The sequence below is a fragment of the Pseudonaja textilis genome, chromosome Z, assembly GCF_049901715.1.
Source record: "Pseudonaja textilis isolate UNSWEBS1 chromosome Z, rPseTex1.2, whole genome shotgun sequence".
Taxonomy (NCBI): Eukaryota; Metazoa; Chordata; class Lepidosauria; order Squamata; family Elapidae; genus Pseudonaja; species Pseudonaja textilis.
This window is the reverse complement of record NC_142008.1, coordinates 113,059,355-113,074,781: the sequence shown is the minus strand read 5'-3', so window position 1 is coordinate 113,074,781 and position 15,427 is coordinate 113,059,355. Positions and strand designations below refer to the sequence as shown.

General features: G+C 36.2%; 1 protein-coding gene across 1 annotated transcript; it reads right to left on the bottom strand.

The window, feature by feature from the left end:
* Positions 1 to 3,028: 3,028 nt before the first annotated feature.
* LOC148124284 (vomeronasal type-2 receptor 26-like) lies at positions 3,029 to 10,663 on the bottom strand. The gene is made up of 5 exons (XM_087916268.1): positions 10,378 to 10,663; positions 7,112 to 7,969; positions 6,775 to 7,002; positions 5,944 to 6,070; positions 3,029 to 3,930 (listed from the first exon to the last, which is right to left on the bottom strand). The coding sequence occupies exons 2-5, from the start codon at positions 7,904 to 7,906 to the stop codon at positions 3,029 to 3,031; spliced, it is 2,052 nt and encodes a 683-aa protein (XP_087772394.1). The 5' UTR covers positions 7,907 to 7,969; positions 10,378 to 10,663.
* Positions 10,664 to 15,427: the final 4,764 nt, after the last annotated feature.

The window sequence follows — 15,427 nt, the reverse complement described above, 5'->3', positions numbered from 1 at the left end:
TGTTCCTGTATATTTGATGTACTTTGTATTTATATTGTTTTAAAGCAATCCATTCCTACCACTGATTCTTTGAAGAAAGTCGATGATATATGGTTACTTAATTATGGGGGCTAACAAGAAGAAAAGACAAAAATAAAACATGATAAACCATTTCTCCACAACAGGAGAAAAGAAAACAATGCAAAATAATTATGAACCAGTAACCAAGACACTTTATATCTAATTCACATATCTAACTCTAACTAACTTGTATAGTGCTGCTAAAATCAGAGGCAATCTGTTAAAATAATTTTCCATAGAATTGTTTAAAGCAAAATTTGCAGATTAGAATATGTTTTCTAAGAACACAGAAGTCTTGAGCTTCCAAAATATACACAAAGAAGTCTTCATGAATTGGCAGAGAATAGGAAACTGCAGCCAGTTAACATAAATACTAATATCTCAGAGACTTTAATTCACTTAAAGAATGAGAGGCATTAAAATGCACCATACAATCTGGACTGAGAGTTATACCTGAACTTTTTGATCTATATTTATTGAATTCCTGGAGTTAGAAATATTGATTCAGTGATATCTTGACTTTCTTTCAACTTTTTAAAAACTTCCAAGGTTATGTTTTGAGATTTAGGAAACATGATAAAGATGAACTATTTTCAACTTCTGCTTCGGCATTTTTTTGTGTATGGCCCTTTCCTCCAAGTTCTCTTCTTTTCCTCTTCCAATGTGTCTGCTTTTTCCTGTATTGTGAGAAGTGGCTGAGATTATTCTATTTGATCTAACCTGAGCAAGTTTGGATTTATTTCCTAGCCTTCCCCTAAGTTTTTGAAATAGCATGTTTGCTTAAATAAAGATGGTAGAATCATAGAATTGGAAAATATCTTGAAAGTCTGCTAGTCCCTCATATCATCTTAGATAAATAATTGTCCAACATTTGCTTGAAAACTCCTAGTAATGGAACTTCTTTGAGTTCCAGAGAGAGGTTATTCCATTACTTCATAGTTACCAGAGTGAACTATGAACCCACATTATAAAAAAAAAATGTTAAGATTTTGAAAAGAGTGGAAAGAAGAGCAATTAAGATGATTAAGGACCTGGAGGATAAAACATGTGAAGAAGAGTTGCAGGATTAGGGTATGGCTAGTCTAGAGAAAAGAAGGAGTAAGGGTGACATGATAGCAGTGTTCCAATATTTGAGGGGCTCCCGCAAAGAAGAGGAGGTCTACTTATTTTCCAAAGCATCAGAGAAACAATGGATGGAAACTAATCAAGGAGAGAAGCAACCTGGAATTAAGGAGAAATTTCCTCACAGTAAGAACAATTAACCAGTGTAACAGCTTGCCTTCAGAAGTTGTGGATGCTTCGCACTGGAGGCTTTTAAGAAGAGACTGGAGAACCACTTGTCTGAAATGGTATGGGGTCTCCTATTTGAGAAAGAGGTTGGACTATAAGATCTTCAAAGTTCCATCCAGCTCTATTCTGTATTGAAATATTGGGGGAACTCCTCCTTAATTCAAGTTCCAATCTGTTACCGCAATGTTTGCACCCATTGTTGCTTGTCTTATTCCTGTATCAGAAGACTGCTGTCCAGTGGTGGTATTCAGCCAGTTTGCACCAGATCAGGTGAACCGGTAGCAAAAATTTGGCATGGGTTGCCAAACCAGTAGTAAGTTCTGGCTGGTCACATCCCCAACTTGGTCGCCCTCCCGCCCAATGTTCGCTTACCCACCTGCCTGACATTCGCCTAAGGTATTTCTCTTTTTTTCCCTCCCGACAATCAGCTGTACATAGATCAGCTGTGCCGGGATTCCCCTTGCTGAGGCATAGGAAGGCAAAAAATGGAGGGAGGAGCTCAGCCCCCCCCCCTCCATTTTTTGCCTTCCAGAGCCCCAGAGGAACCTTAGGGGAGCAAAAATGCCCCCCCAGCTCTTCTGAGGCTAGGAAGCTCCCAAAAATGGGTGGGGGTGGCAAAAAAGCAAAAAAAGCCACACCCACCCAGTCACTCGGCCACACCCACCAAGCCATGGCCACAGAACTGGTAGTAAAAAAATTTGAATCCCACCACTTCTACTGTCATATCTCTTCTTGACCTTCTCTTCTTGAAGCTAAACATACCAAGTTCCTTTAACTGGCCTTCATAGAATTTAGAGGCCAAATTCTTGGCTTTTTGCATTCTTTCCAGTTCTTCAACATCCTTTGCCTATTGTGAAGACTAGAAGTAGATATGGTATCTTAGGTATAATTTGACTATACAGGAGAACTATTTCTTGGGATGTTGATTTCATGTTAGCAATCTTGACATGGCTAAATGAGCAGCTAGTGAATGGGTGGAGGAATGCTTGACCATGTACTACTACTGAAATAATGTATCTCTGTATACATTTCTAGTCCAACACTGACACCTTGTGGTATTAACTAGTATTTAATCACCACCAGTTGCAGAACTCAGCATTTCTAGTCTCCCTTCTAAGTCAAAATTACCATTTACTAATTTTTGCTTGAATCTCTTTGCTGTTTCACATGATATCAAATAAAGCATGAAAATTTGGCCTGGATTGATGAATGACACTCAAATGTTTAAGTTAAAGTATTGCAAAGCTAGGCACTGTAGAATAACTTTCTGTTTGAAGGGTGGAAAAGAAAGTTGTTCAGTATTTTAACAGATTAAATAGATTTATTCCTTATAAATGGACTCACAAATAAAAAGCAACAAGGAAGATATTAAAATGCATGTCTTAAAGATACAGAAAGTGAAATGCAGATAATAAACACACATCAGTAAGAATTGCTATTGCTTTTACATACAATGTTCTCTGGTGCACATTTTTGTATTGAATGTAGAGTGACCTAAAATACAGTTTGATATAAATGTAATAACATTCCTTTAACTTACTGCAATTGTATCTAAATGTGCTTCTCTGTATTCAGTTTCGGCATTACATATCTCTATTAGCAAATTTCCTAGAGTTTAAATTTTGGAAACTGAATGTTCAGTCCTCAGCTAAAGGAAGACATTTTTATACACCACCATTTATTTCTTTTTCTTTATTAGTTGCTCCCTGCGATTCAAATCAGGTCTTAGTAAAATCACATAGCATTTGGGGAAAAAGATACAACTTAGCAAGCCAGTGCTGGAGGCCAAGATAGAGAAGATCTCCACAATTACCATGTATTTGCCTTTGGTACTCGTATAGGTTGGGACAAAGGACAGCCAGACACTGCAGAAGACCAGCATACTGAAGGTGATGAACTTGGCTTCATTAAAACTATCAGGTAAATTTTTGGCTAAAAAGGCCACAAAGAAAGATATGATGGAAAGGAAGCCCATATATCCTAGAACACAATAGAACATTTTAGTTGAACCTTCATTACATTCCAGCACTATCTCTTCCTCTAATGTGTGCATGTCAACATCTGGGAATGGTGGTGCAAAGCCCAGCCAAGTAGCCAAAATGCCTGCTTGAACAAAAGAACAGGAGAGGACAATAAAAATTGGCAGTTTTCTCCCCATCCACTTACTGGTCTTGGAATGTGGCTGGATGGCCATAAAAGCCAGGATCACCATAATGGTTTTTGCTAATATGCATGAAATTGCCACTGAGAAGATGATGCCAAAGGACGTTTGTCGAAGAAGACAAGTTATTTGTATGGGACGGTCAAAGAAGAAGAATGCACAAAGGAAAGAGAGGATGAGAGATACAAGCAGACTGTAGCTAAGACTCTGGTTGTTGGCTTTGACAATGGGTGTGTGCTGGTAGTTAATAAAAACTCCTAGCACAAAAGTTGCAGTCAAGGAAAGGGAGATAGTAAATGAAGCCAAAGTGATCCCCAAAGGCTCTTTATAGGAGAGAAAATGTATAACTTTAGGAAGGCACACATTTTCACCATCTTTTACATAGTGATCATCTGGGCAACTGATGCAGTCATCCATATCTGAAAAAGAAAGAGGTGAAGAGTCTTAATCATGGATCTTTGCAGTCAAGAGCCTGGAGATAGCTTGGTAGTTGGTTCTATCAGACCCTGGAAAAGAAGGTGCTTTCTGCCTTAAAGCAAGAGAAAGAAGGTCACTTCCATCTGTCACTTGATCAATGTCAAGGCTGAGGAAACCAGGAAATTCAAGCAGTTCAAATGAATATAGCAATAACAATAGCACCTAGATTTATTTACTGCTTCACAGTGCTTTACAGCCCTCTCTAAGTGGTTTACAGAGTCAGCATATTGCCCCCAATTCCTTAGTTTACCCACTCGGAAGGATGGAAGGCAGAGTCATCCTTGAGTCTGGTGACATTCAAACTGCCAATTGCAGTCAGCTGACAGTCAGCAGAAGTCACCTGCAATACTGCCTTCTAACCATTGATACAGATACTGATAATCAGAGTTGGAAGGGACCTTATAGGTCATCTAGTCCAACCACCCACCTAAGCAGGGGACCCTGCACCATTTCTGACAAATGGCAGTCCAATCTCTTCTTGAAAGTCTCAAATAATAACACTCCCACAACTTCCAAGGGCAAGCTGTTCTAATTGTTCTCACTGTCAGAAAATTTATCCTTATTTCCATGTTAAATCTATCCTTATCCAGTTTCCATCCATTATTCCTTGTCTGACCTACAGGTGCTTTAGAAAATAGCTTGACCCCTTCCTCTCTGTGGCAGCCCCTCAAATATTGGAACACTGCTGTCATGTGTCCCCCTGGTCCTTCTCTTCAGTAGACTAGCCATGCCCAGTTCCTGTAACCATTCTTCATATATTTTAGTCTCCAGTCCCCTAATCATCTTTGTTGCTCTTCTCTGCATTTTTTCTAGAGCCTCAACATCTTTTTTATAGTGTGGTGACCAAAATTGGATGCAGTACTCTAGGTGTGGTCTTACTAAGGCTTTATAGAGTGGTATTAGTACCTCCCTTGATCTTGATTGTATCCCACTGTACCACCACAGCTCATTAGGGTTATATATATGTATATGTATAAGCAGAAATTTTGGGTAGTTCATAAACCCAGCAAATACCACCTCTGACTGGAGATTTTACAGTATTCTTCCCCTGCCACACCCACCAAGCCATGCACATCACACACACACACACACACACACACACACAAACACACACACACACACACACACACACACACGAATATCTGAACCACTAACAAGCAAAGCAAAGTGGCCCGGTATAAGAATCAATGGAATTCAAGTTAGGCTGGAGTTAGATCTCTCATGCACATAAAGGGACTCAAGATTAACGATTCATTTGTTTTCCTCCTTCGCATGGTCATTTTCTACAATCAAAGTGTTATATTCCCTCTAGGTAGCCCTTAAAGACTACATATTTAATCGTCTATTTCTCAAATATTTTTATCCTTAATATATCATTGTGCTTTTTCTCTTGCTGATGATTCTGAAGTGAGTAATAAAAATTTGAAAGTGAATGTGCTTTTTATTTCTGCAGGAATGGAATGAGGAATGACTCAAATAAAACTTTATTAGCTCTCATTTCTGATATGCTTAAAAATGGGGCAGACTTACTGTGCTGTCCAGGCAGTTTAGGGTTAATGGGATTTGGGATAGTTAATTAGGATTTGAGAGCTGTTCCCTTAAGGGAATGCACCATAGTAAATGTAGTTAAGGTATCCTGTGAAATGTAGTCCATGTCTTATGGTCACATCTGTAATCCTGATTGGTCACTGAATTGACCCTTGTTGGGTTGGGGGAGGCTCCCTCACTCTTGCCTGAATCCTTTACCATGTGGCTGCTTCAATCATCATGGGGATGAGAGTTTATTATCTTTCTATACCATAATGCAGATATACAAGGGATTGGACATTAAGAAGAACCTCATCATAACTGTGAGTTAATAAGGATACCTGATGAACCAATAAAAAAGACTTTGTATGGATACTTTGTGGAGTTGCTCTGTCTGCTTTCTAGAGCATAATAAGCAGAACACCTACCCATCAAGTAGGAAATCTTATCTTCTTCACATTGAAGACAATCATAGCAGCAGAAGGGCTCAGCCTCTTTCCTGACCTTGTGAAATCCAGGCTGGCAGGGATCATTGCACAGAGAAGTAGGGGGTACCTGTCCAAAATCATTAGGATGGAGATAATGTATTTTTAGGATGACTATAATCATGATTTATCACTTGTTGTTTGTATGTACATGGAGACAAATTCCTTGTGTGTCCAACCACACTTGTTCAAATAAATAAATAAATAAAGTAAGTTAAGTTAAGTTAAATTCTATTCTATTCTATTCTATTCTATTCTATTTTCTGTTCTATTTTGGTTTTCATCTATCAACTGCTCAGATTAATGGAATGAAGTTACACAAAGTTGTATGCTTTTACATAAAGTTGGATGCTCTTGCAAGGTTTTGTATCTCCATTATTTACCTGCCTCCAAAAAATACACTTACTACAATTTGCTGCTTATAATATGTCAGTGGCCGTATGTAATCTATTTCAAATTGCTTAGAGTGATTTGAAAAATGTTTTTATTCATTTGTCAATATGAAATCTCCTACCACCCTGTTCAGATGGATAGTGAATGGGCAAAATATAAATTAAATGAACAAATACATTAAACAAACAAACAAGCTGCTAACTAGCAAGCAAGTAAGCAAGCCACCACTCTGTTCAGATGGTTAGCAAGATGGGCAGAATATAAATTAAATGAACAAAACAACAAACAAACAAACAAACAAACAAACAAATAAACAAATAAGCTGCTAGATAGCAAATAAGCCAGCAAGCTCTTATTTCAGCACAATGATCTTTTTGCTACCTGTATGAAATCTCCATGCCACTGAATTCTTTCATCAGTCACCACAAATTCTTTCTCTAAAAGTGTTTTAGGATTCAGTCTTCCCACTTTCACCTTGGCGTAGGAACCATTTGAAAAAGTGATCAAGTTGATGAGATCAAACCCATCCATAACTTCTCTATGTTCATTCAAGGTCACTTCATCTCCAACACTGTTGTTAAAAGAGATTGTTTGAAGAAAAGAATGGAGCTTGGGTGGGAAAAAAGTAAAGCATTTTAAAAGCTGCACAGGAAACATTTTCACATTTCTGTAATAAACCCTGCACTTCACAGCAGTAAGGTTATGAACGAATTGTTACCTGCCAGGGTTCAATGTCTTTATATCTTGGTACTGCCTTAGATCTGCAGTTGGATGAGTAAATCATATCTAAGGCATGTGCCATGGCATAAACTGCATTGTAGATGCTGTAGCTGTGACCGGTCATGCTCATTTCAAAGAAAGGTGTAGGTAGATTCTGCAGCATCTCTTCTCCAGTACACTCATCTATTGTGGTTGAGTTTGAAAATGAACAACTGAAAGCATTTTCCCAAAAATTATTAATGAAACTGTTTCCATTTGCCAAAGAAGGCTTTACCTTCTGAAGAAATTCTTCAAAGGCTAAAACGTCCTTTGAGTGAATTGCAAAGGAAAGGGTACCATGGAACATCTGTATATTGAAATCTTTTTGAAAATTGTTGAATACAAAATCAATCTGGGCTGTTGAAATCCACACCTGTCCTGAAGAAAGGTTGAACTTCTGTTCTGAAGCTAGCATGCTCATCCCAATGTCATTCCACCATAAAAGATCTGCTAGCCAGAACAAGGTTACACTTTCTCCATATATAACAACCACATTGGCTCTGCTGTTTTGGAAAAATGAGATGTTATTAGAAATTTTTCCAAGAATTTCTTCTACGCTGCATATTGGGTGAGTTTTTGGAATCCTTTTTATGAAGGCTGAACATATTCCCTGCTGAGAAAGTATGGGTTGCAAAACCTCCAAGAAATGTTCTCCACTCTGGTTATCAATACTGACCAGGCCAACCCATTTCCACCTGAAATGCAGAAGTAACTGGACTATCCCCTGAAGTTGAAGGGCTTCATTTGGAACCATGCGGTAAAGGGAAGAGAAGTGAGAATCATAATTTATTGTTGGTTGAAATGATCCGTAAGAAAGCTAGGGAAAAAAAGACATTATGTTTCAAAGAAAAATGAAATGGAACATCTATCTATCTATCTATCTATCTATCTATCTATCTATCTATCTATCTATCTATCTATCTCAGGGGTGGGATTCCACCAGTATAACAACCAGTTCAGTAATTGCATCAAATGTGTGCTCCACACGCACACTCTGCATTTAAAACAGCTATAATACTGACCTTCTACAAGAGTTCCTGTGGATAAAACAGCTGAGGCGCGGCAAACCGCTCTGCCATGTGAATCAGCTGTGCACCAAAAAGAAAATAAAGCACAGGAAAGAGCAGGAGTGAGCGGGTGAGCCAATATGATCATTGCAATGAACTGGTTCACTGCCAGCTGATCTTCAGAGCAAGGGGTTCGCCCAAACCGGTCCAAACTCTGGTAGAATCCCACCCCTGATTGATCTATCTATCTATCTATCTATCTATCTATCTATCTATCTATCTATCTATCTATCTATCTATCTATCTATCTATCTATCTAGCTACCTAGCTACCTAGCTACCTAGCTACCTAGCTATCTAGCTGTTTGTCTCTTGCTCTGTTTATTTATCTCTATCATCTTATCACCAATCTACCTCTATCATCTTTCTATTATCTATCTACCATCTTCTATCTACAGCATATCTACCATCTATCTATATCTATCCATCATCTATCTGTCCATCCCTTCATCCATCTACCATCCATCTCAATCCATTTCAATAGATGGCAAGAACATAGTCATCTATAACCAGGTGTTGTATATAAACATAAATATTTAAGACACATTGTTTTTGGTATCAAAACATTGATCACAATTTCATAATGAAACAGTTTAATGGAGTATTGAATATCAGATAAAAATAAGTCCAAAGACAATTGTTCTCTACATATGATGAGACATAAAAGTTATTTGATGGAAAAAATTCTCCATTGTGGGCTGATATTTTATGTCTCATCATTTCTAACACTATTATTTTTCTTATTGTTCTTCATCATCACCCTCTTTCCACTGCTGTTGGATTAGGAACAGTAGCAAAAACATCAACTTGATCACAGATTTATACTCCATGCATTTGAAGAATTGGAATGTAATCCTTAAAAGATGGTCATGACACAGAATTTGAAGAAGTATACTTTTAAAAAACTTTCCATATTTCTGGGTTTATATATTTGTGTGTATGTGTATATGTATACTTTGCCCATAAAATACAGCTTTTAATGTAACACATTTTTTCATATAATAAAGTTTTTCCTGTCATTTAAAGATTCAAGAAATTGATGTTAGCATAATGTAAGTTTGTGAACTGAAGTTCTTTAGGTAGCTGTAGTGTAATTTATAAAATATTATCCCGTACTACTAGTTTTTAAGGCTTACAGTAAATGTACTACAAAGCTGATATATATTTTTTATTATTTTTGTTAAAGGAAAATATAAACTCAGATAAAGAGAAAGAAAAGAAAAAAAATCAAAGAGAAAGTTAAAAATAGCAGAAAACTTAGAAACAAAGAAAAAAGATGAAAAGAAGTAACTTCCCATTTTCTTTTCAGCAATTATATGCAAAATGTATCTCTTATTTCGTGGTTACAACATAACTCTCTTCTTTATATAATCAAATGTGTCTCATGGCCAAAACCATAGATCATATATTCATTTTCTGCGTCATACAAAAAGTTTATGAGCAGTTTCCACTCAGCAATAAATATAGATATTGTCTTGATCAAATAAGTCAATTTAGTCATCTAATAAATGGTTTTCCATCGTGAGTAATGTTGAATCTTTTCATCTTTGTGCATACAATAATCTTGCTTCAGTTATCATACACAAGAAACAAAGCTCAATGACTTTTGTTTCAAGTGTTGGTCCATCAAACCCCAAAGAAAAACTTCTGATCTCAGTTGTATATTAATCTTTAAAATGCTCTCTGTGTGTACTTGAATCTGGAATTTTCTAGCTGTTTTATATACCCATTAAAAATGATAAAATGTCTCCTCCTCCTCCTCCTCCTCCTCCTCCTCCTTCCTCCTTCCTCCTTCCTCCCCCCCTTCTTAATTGCAACAAAAATTTGAAGTGTCTTTCTATTAGATAATATCTGTGGTGACATGTACCAATAGTAACACTTTTATTTATTTTTTTTAAAAAACTGTCTTAACTGGTTGTAATTAAGGAAGAATTTCTCAATTGCTAAGTGTTTTTGCAAAAGGAGTGAACCCACACAAAACGACACATATTCGGTCACTATGATGTGTTTATTTATGCCCTTATACTTTCAATATTTTTTCTTAAATCATGCCTCCCTCATATTTTGTTGATGGTCAACTTACTACCAGGAGAAAATGAGAAAAAGGAATTAAGAATCCAGTTTTCATAAATGTCATGGTGCTCATCCATAATTCTTACCTGGGGAACCTTGTAAAGGCCTAAGACTTCTTCCAAACACAAGGAAGTATCAGCACTTAGTCCACCAATGACACCTATCAATTTTCCATTGCTTCCACACTTGTAGTTGGGAAGAAACTGATGTGATTTAGAGAGCAGGTCCAAAGTGGCACGGAAGGTTGTCTTTGAATCAGTGTAGCTGTCGTGGATATGAAACCCAAGAGTAACATTGGATAAGAGCTCAGGGTTCTCATTGATCTCATCAATGGTGAAGACTAAGGCTAGTATATGTTGGATGAACTTTGTGATCAATCTGCAAAGAAAGATTGGATTATTGCAGGCAGAAATTAAAATCAATTAATTTTAATTATTTATTGTTTCCTTTTCCATGAACTATGTTTGTGAAATAAAAAAATGTGCTAGTGCAGCAGCCAGATCAGATCTATATACTCACACTGAGCTATAGCAACTGAAGATTTAAATCAAAATTATGTTGAATTAACTACATCATATATAAGTTCCTTGTATGGAATTACATTCAATGCAAGAACAACCTAAACAATACATTTTATTCATTTCTTATCCCTGTGAATTGAATCCAGGCTCAATTATCCTCAAAAAATTAAATAAATGGGATTGAAATTCATTTTACCATAATTCCAGTGGGCACAGTCCAAGCATAACTAAATCTGGATCCCGATGTATGAATTTAGCATTTCTGATTAAACTTTTACTTATCCTGATTGTGAAGTTACTTAATAGAACATAGGAATTTCTTAATAAAACTGGATCAATTGGATTGGCAACTTTCATTCATTTGCTAAGTTCCACTCATCCTTCAAATGTAATGTAATTTTATCTTGCCTACTGTTTTAATTTCATTCACTTTCTTGTTTTTCATAATGTGGCTTTTGAGAAGTATATGTTTATGGTACAGACTTAGCAAAGACCTATGTCAGGATCATCTATCCTCAGTTCTGTTCATGGTTTTTAAAAAAATTATAACAATGTACTAGACAGCTGATAGAAGGGACTTAAGAATAGATAGGGATACTGAATAGTTCCAGATGTTATGTTACCATTAGTTTTATTGTTCTATATGTACGTCTTACCTGTGTATATAATGTATATCTTGCATAGGATTAATAAATGAATTTTTCATACATTTTTCTACTACTTGCTCTGGAGGCTCCTCAATGGGCTTCTGTATTACTAAAAGTACAGCTGGGAAGTTAAAGTAACCTTTTTACTCCAGGAATTTAAATAGTTGCCTTGTTCTGAGTATAACTCAGCAAGTATAATTAGCCTTGTCTAATAAATTCTAGCAACTGAAAATTTGAAATAGAGAGATCAATTAAATTGAAAGATGTTTAGATGAAATGGGACTGTCATATATTGAAAAAGTGGAAGGGATATGAGAATCTCTCTCCAAGGCACTTCTGATTCAGTCCTGGTTTGAAAGTTCTCCAAGATATCAACTGGAAAGAAATTAGGATGACAGAACCTCTGTCTCAGTAGAAATTAGACACCGGACAAATCCAGATGTTGTTATGTTACCAGTATTTTGGGTATCTTTCTACTCTGTTCCAGCTTTATAGCATCAGTTTAAGATCAGAAATCATTCAAAATAGAAAGCAATTTTCCAGATGAGCTTTCAACATAATATTTTTACAAAAGCATTTTATAATATTATTTCGGATGCCTGGAATAGAAACAGCAATAATAGCAAACCCCCTTTTCACAATAAATATATATTATTGTGAAATAATATATATTTAACAATAAATATATATTTCTATTGATATTATCCAAAATCGATTCCCTAACTGAATATTCATTTCAATATTTTAGGACTGGATGTCCTTATAGGCCATTTTGATTTCTGGAAAAACTTTTGGACCAATGAAGATTTTAGGAGAAATATTTGCTATTAGAGGAGAAAAAATGAAATCCATGTCCCCTTAAAAGGAATTAATGTTTAGAAGGATTGTTTATTTCCCATTTCAGTTTTTGAATCCCACTATGTTGCAACAGGAAAACTGCTCTTTTTGGATTCTTTCAGGAAAGAACAAGAAGTGATCAAGATAAAAAAAAATTCTACTATTGACCTCACCCCTTTCCTAAGAGGTCTGTAGGGGGCATGCATAAGTGCATCAACGTGCCTACCGTCCCTGTCCTATTGTTTCTTTTATTTTTCTTATATGTATCCATGTATTCACAACTATGTTTTTACTTATACCTATTATCTTGTAAGCAATTGACAAACCAAATAAAATAAAAATAAATAAATAAAAATCTGGATGACTTAGGAATGAATAGGCACACTAGAGCTTTGGTGCATGAATCTAGATGTTTACTAGATGGTTCTAAATACATAAATCTCTTTTTGCCATGTGGTGATCCAGCAGAAAGAAGAGGGAACAGGGAAAAAAATCAGAATAGCGGGTCCATGGCAAATAATGGAATGGAATAGAATAGAATAGAATAGAATAGAATAGAATAGAATAGAATAGAATAGAATAGAATAGAATTTTTATTGGCCAAGTGTGATTGGACACACAAGGAATTTCTCCCTGGTGCATAAGCTCTCAGTGTACATACAAGCAACAAATGATAAATCATTATCATAATCATAAAAATACATTCATCATAAATCATAAGATACAACACTTAGTGATAGTCATAGGATACTAAATAAGCAATTATTGACATAAATCATACTAGGATACTAACTAAGCAATTAATATAAATTGTAAGATACAAGAAATGAAGTTATAGTCAGAAGAAGATAAAGAGATAGGTAATAAGAAAGATGAGAAGAAGAATAATATTACAGGTTTATTTAGGGTAGTTTGACAGTATTGCAGAAATTAATTGTTTAGCAGAGTAATGGCATGCAGGGGGAAGTGCCCTAATGTCTAGTTGTTCTGGTGTTTAATACAACTCTATAACATATCATTTCAATTCATTTATTTTGTGAATGTCTGGCAATAGCAAGTCTTTTTCTCTGATACTTTGGGATTTCATTACATTGCAATCCTAGGAAACTTGTATGCCACCCTGAGTTATAAAAAAATATGTATACATTGATGATAAAAAAAACAAAGGGGAGAGCCTCTAGTCATCCATAAAAGCTTTGGGAGAAAGGGAGAAAGTAGTTTTCTTACATTGGAACATATATCCAGTCTTGAGAAGGAACCTTTGTAAATGTTATCTCAGACAAAAGAGGAATGATATGAGAGGTAACCCCACCGATGAAAATATCACCTGGTTTGTGCCACTCATGTAAGATACGATGAGGCTCACTTTTGATGCATTTAACAGAACCTGTTTTGCCCACTGTGTTAGGAAGCAGCAGCATCAGGATTGCCAACACTACAAATCTCCCCATTTCCAATGCTAAACTTATATCTAAGATGCTTTTTTCCCCATGTCTGATTACTAGATCAGCCCAATTTATGAAACAAGCTGCCCTAGTCTGCTAAGACATACACTGAAGTGGGAATTAAAGATTATGAAAGCATACCCTGAAAGGTATGCAGGAGAGAGCTATCTTAAGCATAACTCTAATATCAGCTGGGCAAACTGTCATGAATTAATGGCACATTCCTGTTATACTAAGTCCCTAATTGCAGTTCTCCATGGTCCTGGTTGATTTATATTGATATTTCTGCTCTTTCTTTCCAAATCCTTTAGTCTTCTGCAAAGCCAGCAGAACTAGACAAGTTGATAACACCAGCAATTTCCATAATCATAATAATTATTTTAGGAAAGTGCAAAAACATTGAAGCAAACAATTTCACCTCAACTCAACTATGCACCAGTTGTTACATTGAATGAAACTCCTGAATCCCAATGTCCAAATGATAATGTACATCTCAAAGTATTTTATCTCCCTTTGGAATTGGATGCCACCTGCTTCTTTTTTCTGAGTATAAAGATAAGGTCACTTTTATACTTGCTATGGTTGCTGGGAAGCTCAGCTCTAATCACTTTAATAAAAATATAATTTATACATATAATTTATACATCATCCTTGTTCCTCTCCATATCGTACTACCCTCTAAGAAAAAGTGTACATGCAGGGATCTTGTATCAATTAGAAGTAAAACCAAGGATGGGGATTCAATTTCCATTGTGTCTAATGTAATTTCTTCTAAAAAGTTGACCTCTTCCAATATGAAAAAACTAGGCATTTTGGTAAAATGGATTGTCTTTAAGGGCCAAGTCACTACTTTGGTTAGGAATCACCATGAGATTCAGTTTAAGAGAATCATTCTTAAGTTTAGATGGAAACAAGGTCAGATCCTGGATTAATTTCACTCCAAGAACTTAGCAAATGAAGGAACTTCCATACAGGTCATCCCTAATGTTCTTCTCAGTAGCTTCACACCATGATTTGTGTGTCTCCTTTTAAAGTCTGCCAGCCAGCTCTGTCCTCAGCTATGAAATGGGGTAGTGCCATAATGACACATACTTCCCCTACTAGTTATTATTCTCTCACACTACATTGACATTTTGCAGCATTGCCCAAATGGTCACATGGGGTAATAGTTGAATGGAGGAAGAATGATGGAAAGTTAGCAAGGCACCTTGGCTGCAGAAAACAAGGGTATTCCAAGAATGAAGACTAAGAATACTTACCAATGGGAAAATACCTTCCCTATTAGCATTTCCTATGGGATGGGACCAATGGCTAGCTGGATAAATTTCCCAATCCCTAAATCACATCAGGACAGGCACCATAGGAAATGTAAAAGCAGAACAGTAAAACAGTAAAAAGAGTTAAAAATAAAGAACATCAGGAACCACAGGAGAATTGTGGAATGAACATAAATAAATATTTAAATTCAGGGGTGTCAAACTCATGGTTCAAGGACCAGGTGCATCATGCACTGGCCAAGCCCATCCCCATTTTAGCAAAGGGAAAAAAGTTGTGATACATCACTTGATGGCAACATGCATTTGACATCCCTGCTTAAAGTAGTTACAAATGTGGAAAGAGAGTTCCAGAAATGAAAGAAGAGGGGGAAGCAAACTGGATGTTAGAAAAAAACAAACAAACATAAAA

Bases quoted from the DNA above. Each gene is read 5' to 3' on its own strand.
- LOC148124284 (XM_087916268.1), bottom strand. From the start codon at position 7,906: ATGGTTCCAAATGAAGCCCTTCAACTTCAGGGGATAGTCCAGTTACTT. The intron at 6,071-6,774 runs GTAGCAAAAAGA...GATTTTGGACAG, and splicing joins GGCATGGAGATTTCATACAG to GTACCCCCTACTTCTCTGTG. The intron at 3,931-5,943 runs GTAGGTGTTCTG...TTTCTTTTTCAG, and splicing joins TAAGATTTCCTACTTGATGG to ATATGGATGACTGCATCAGT.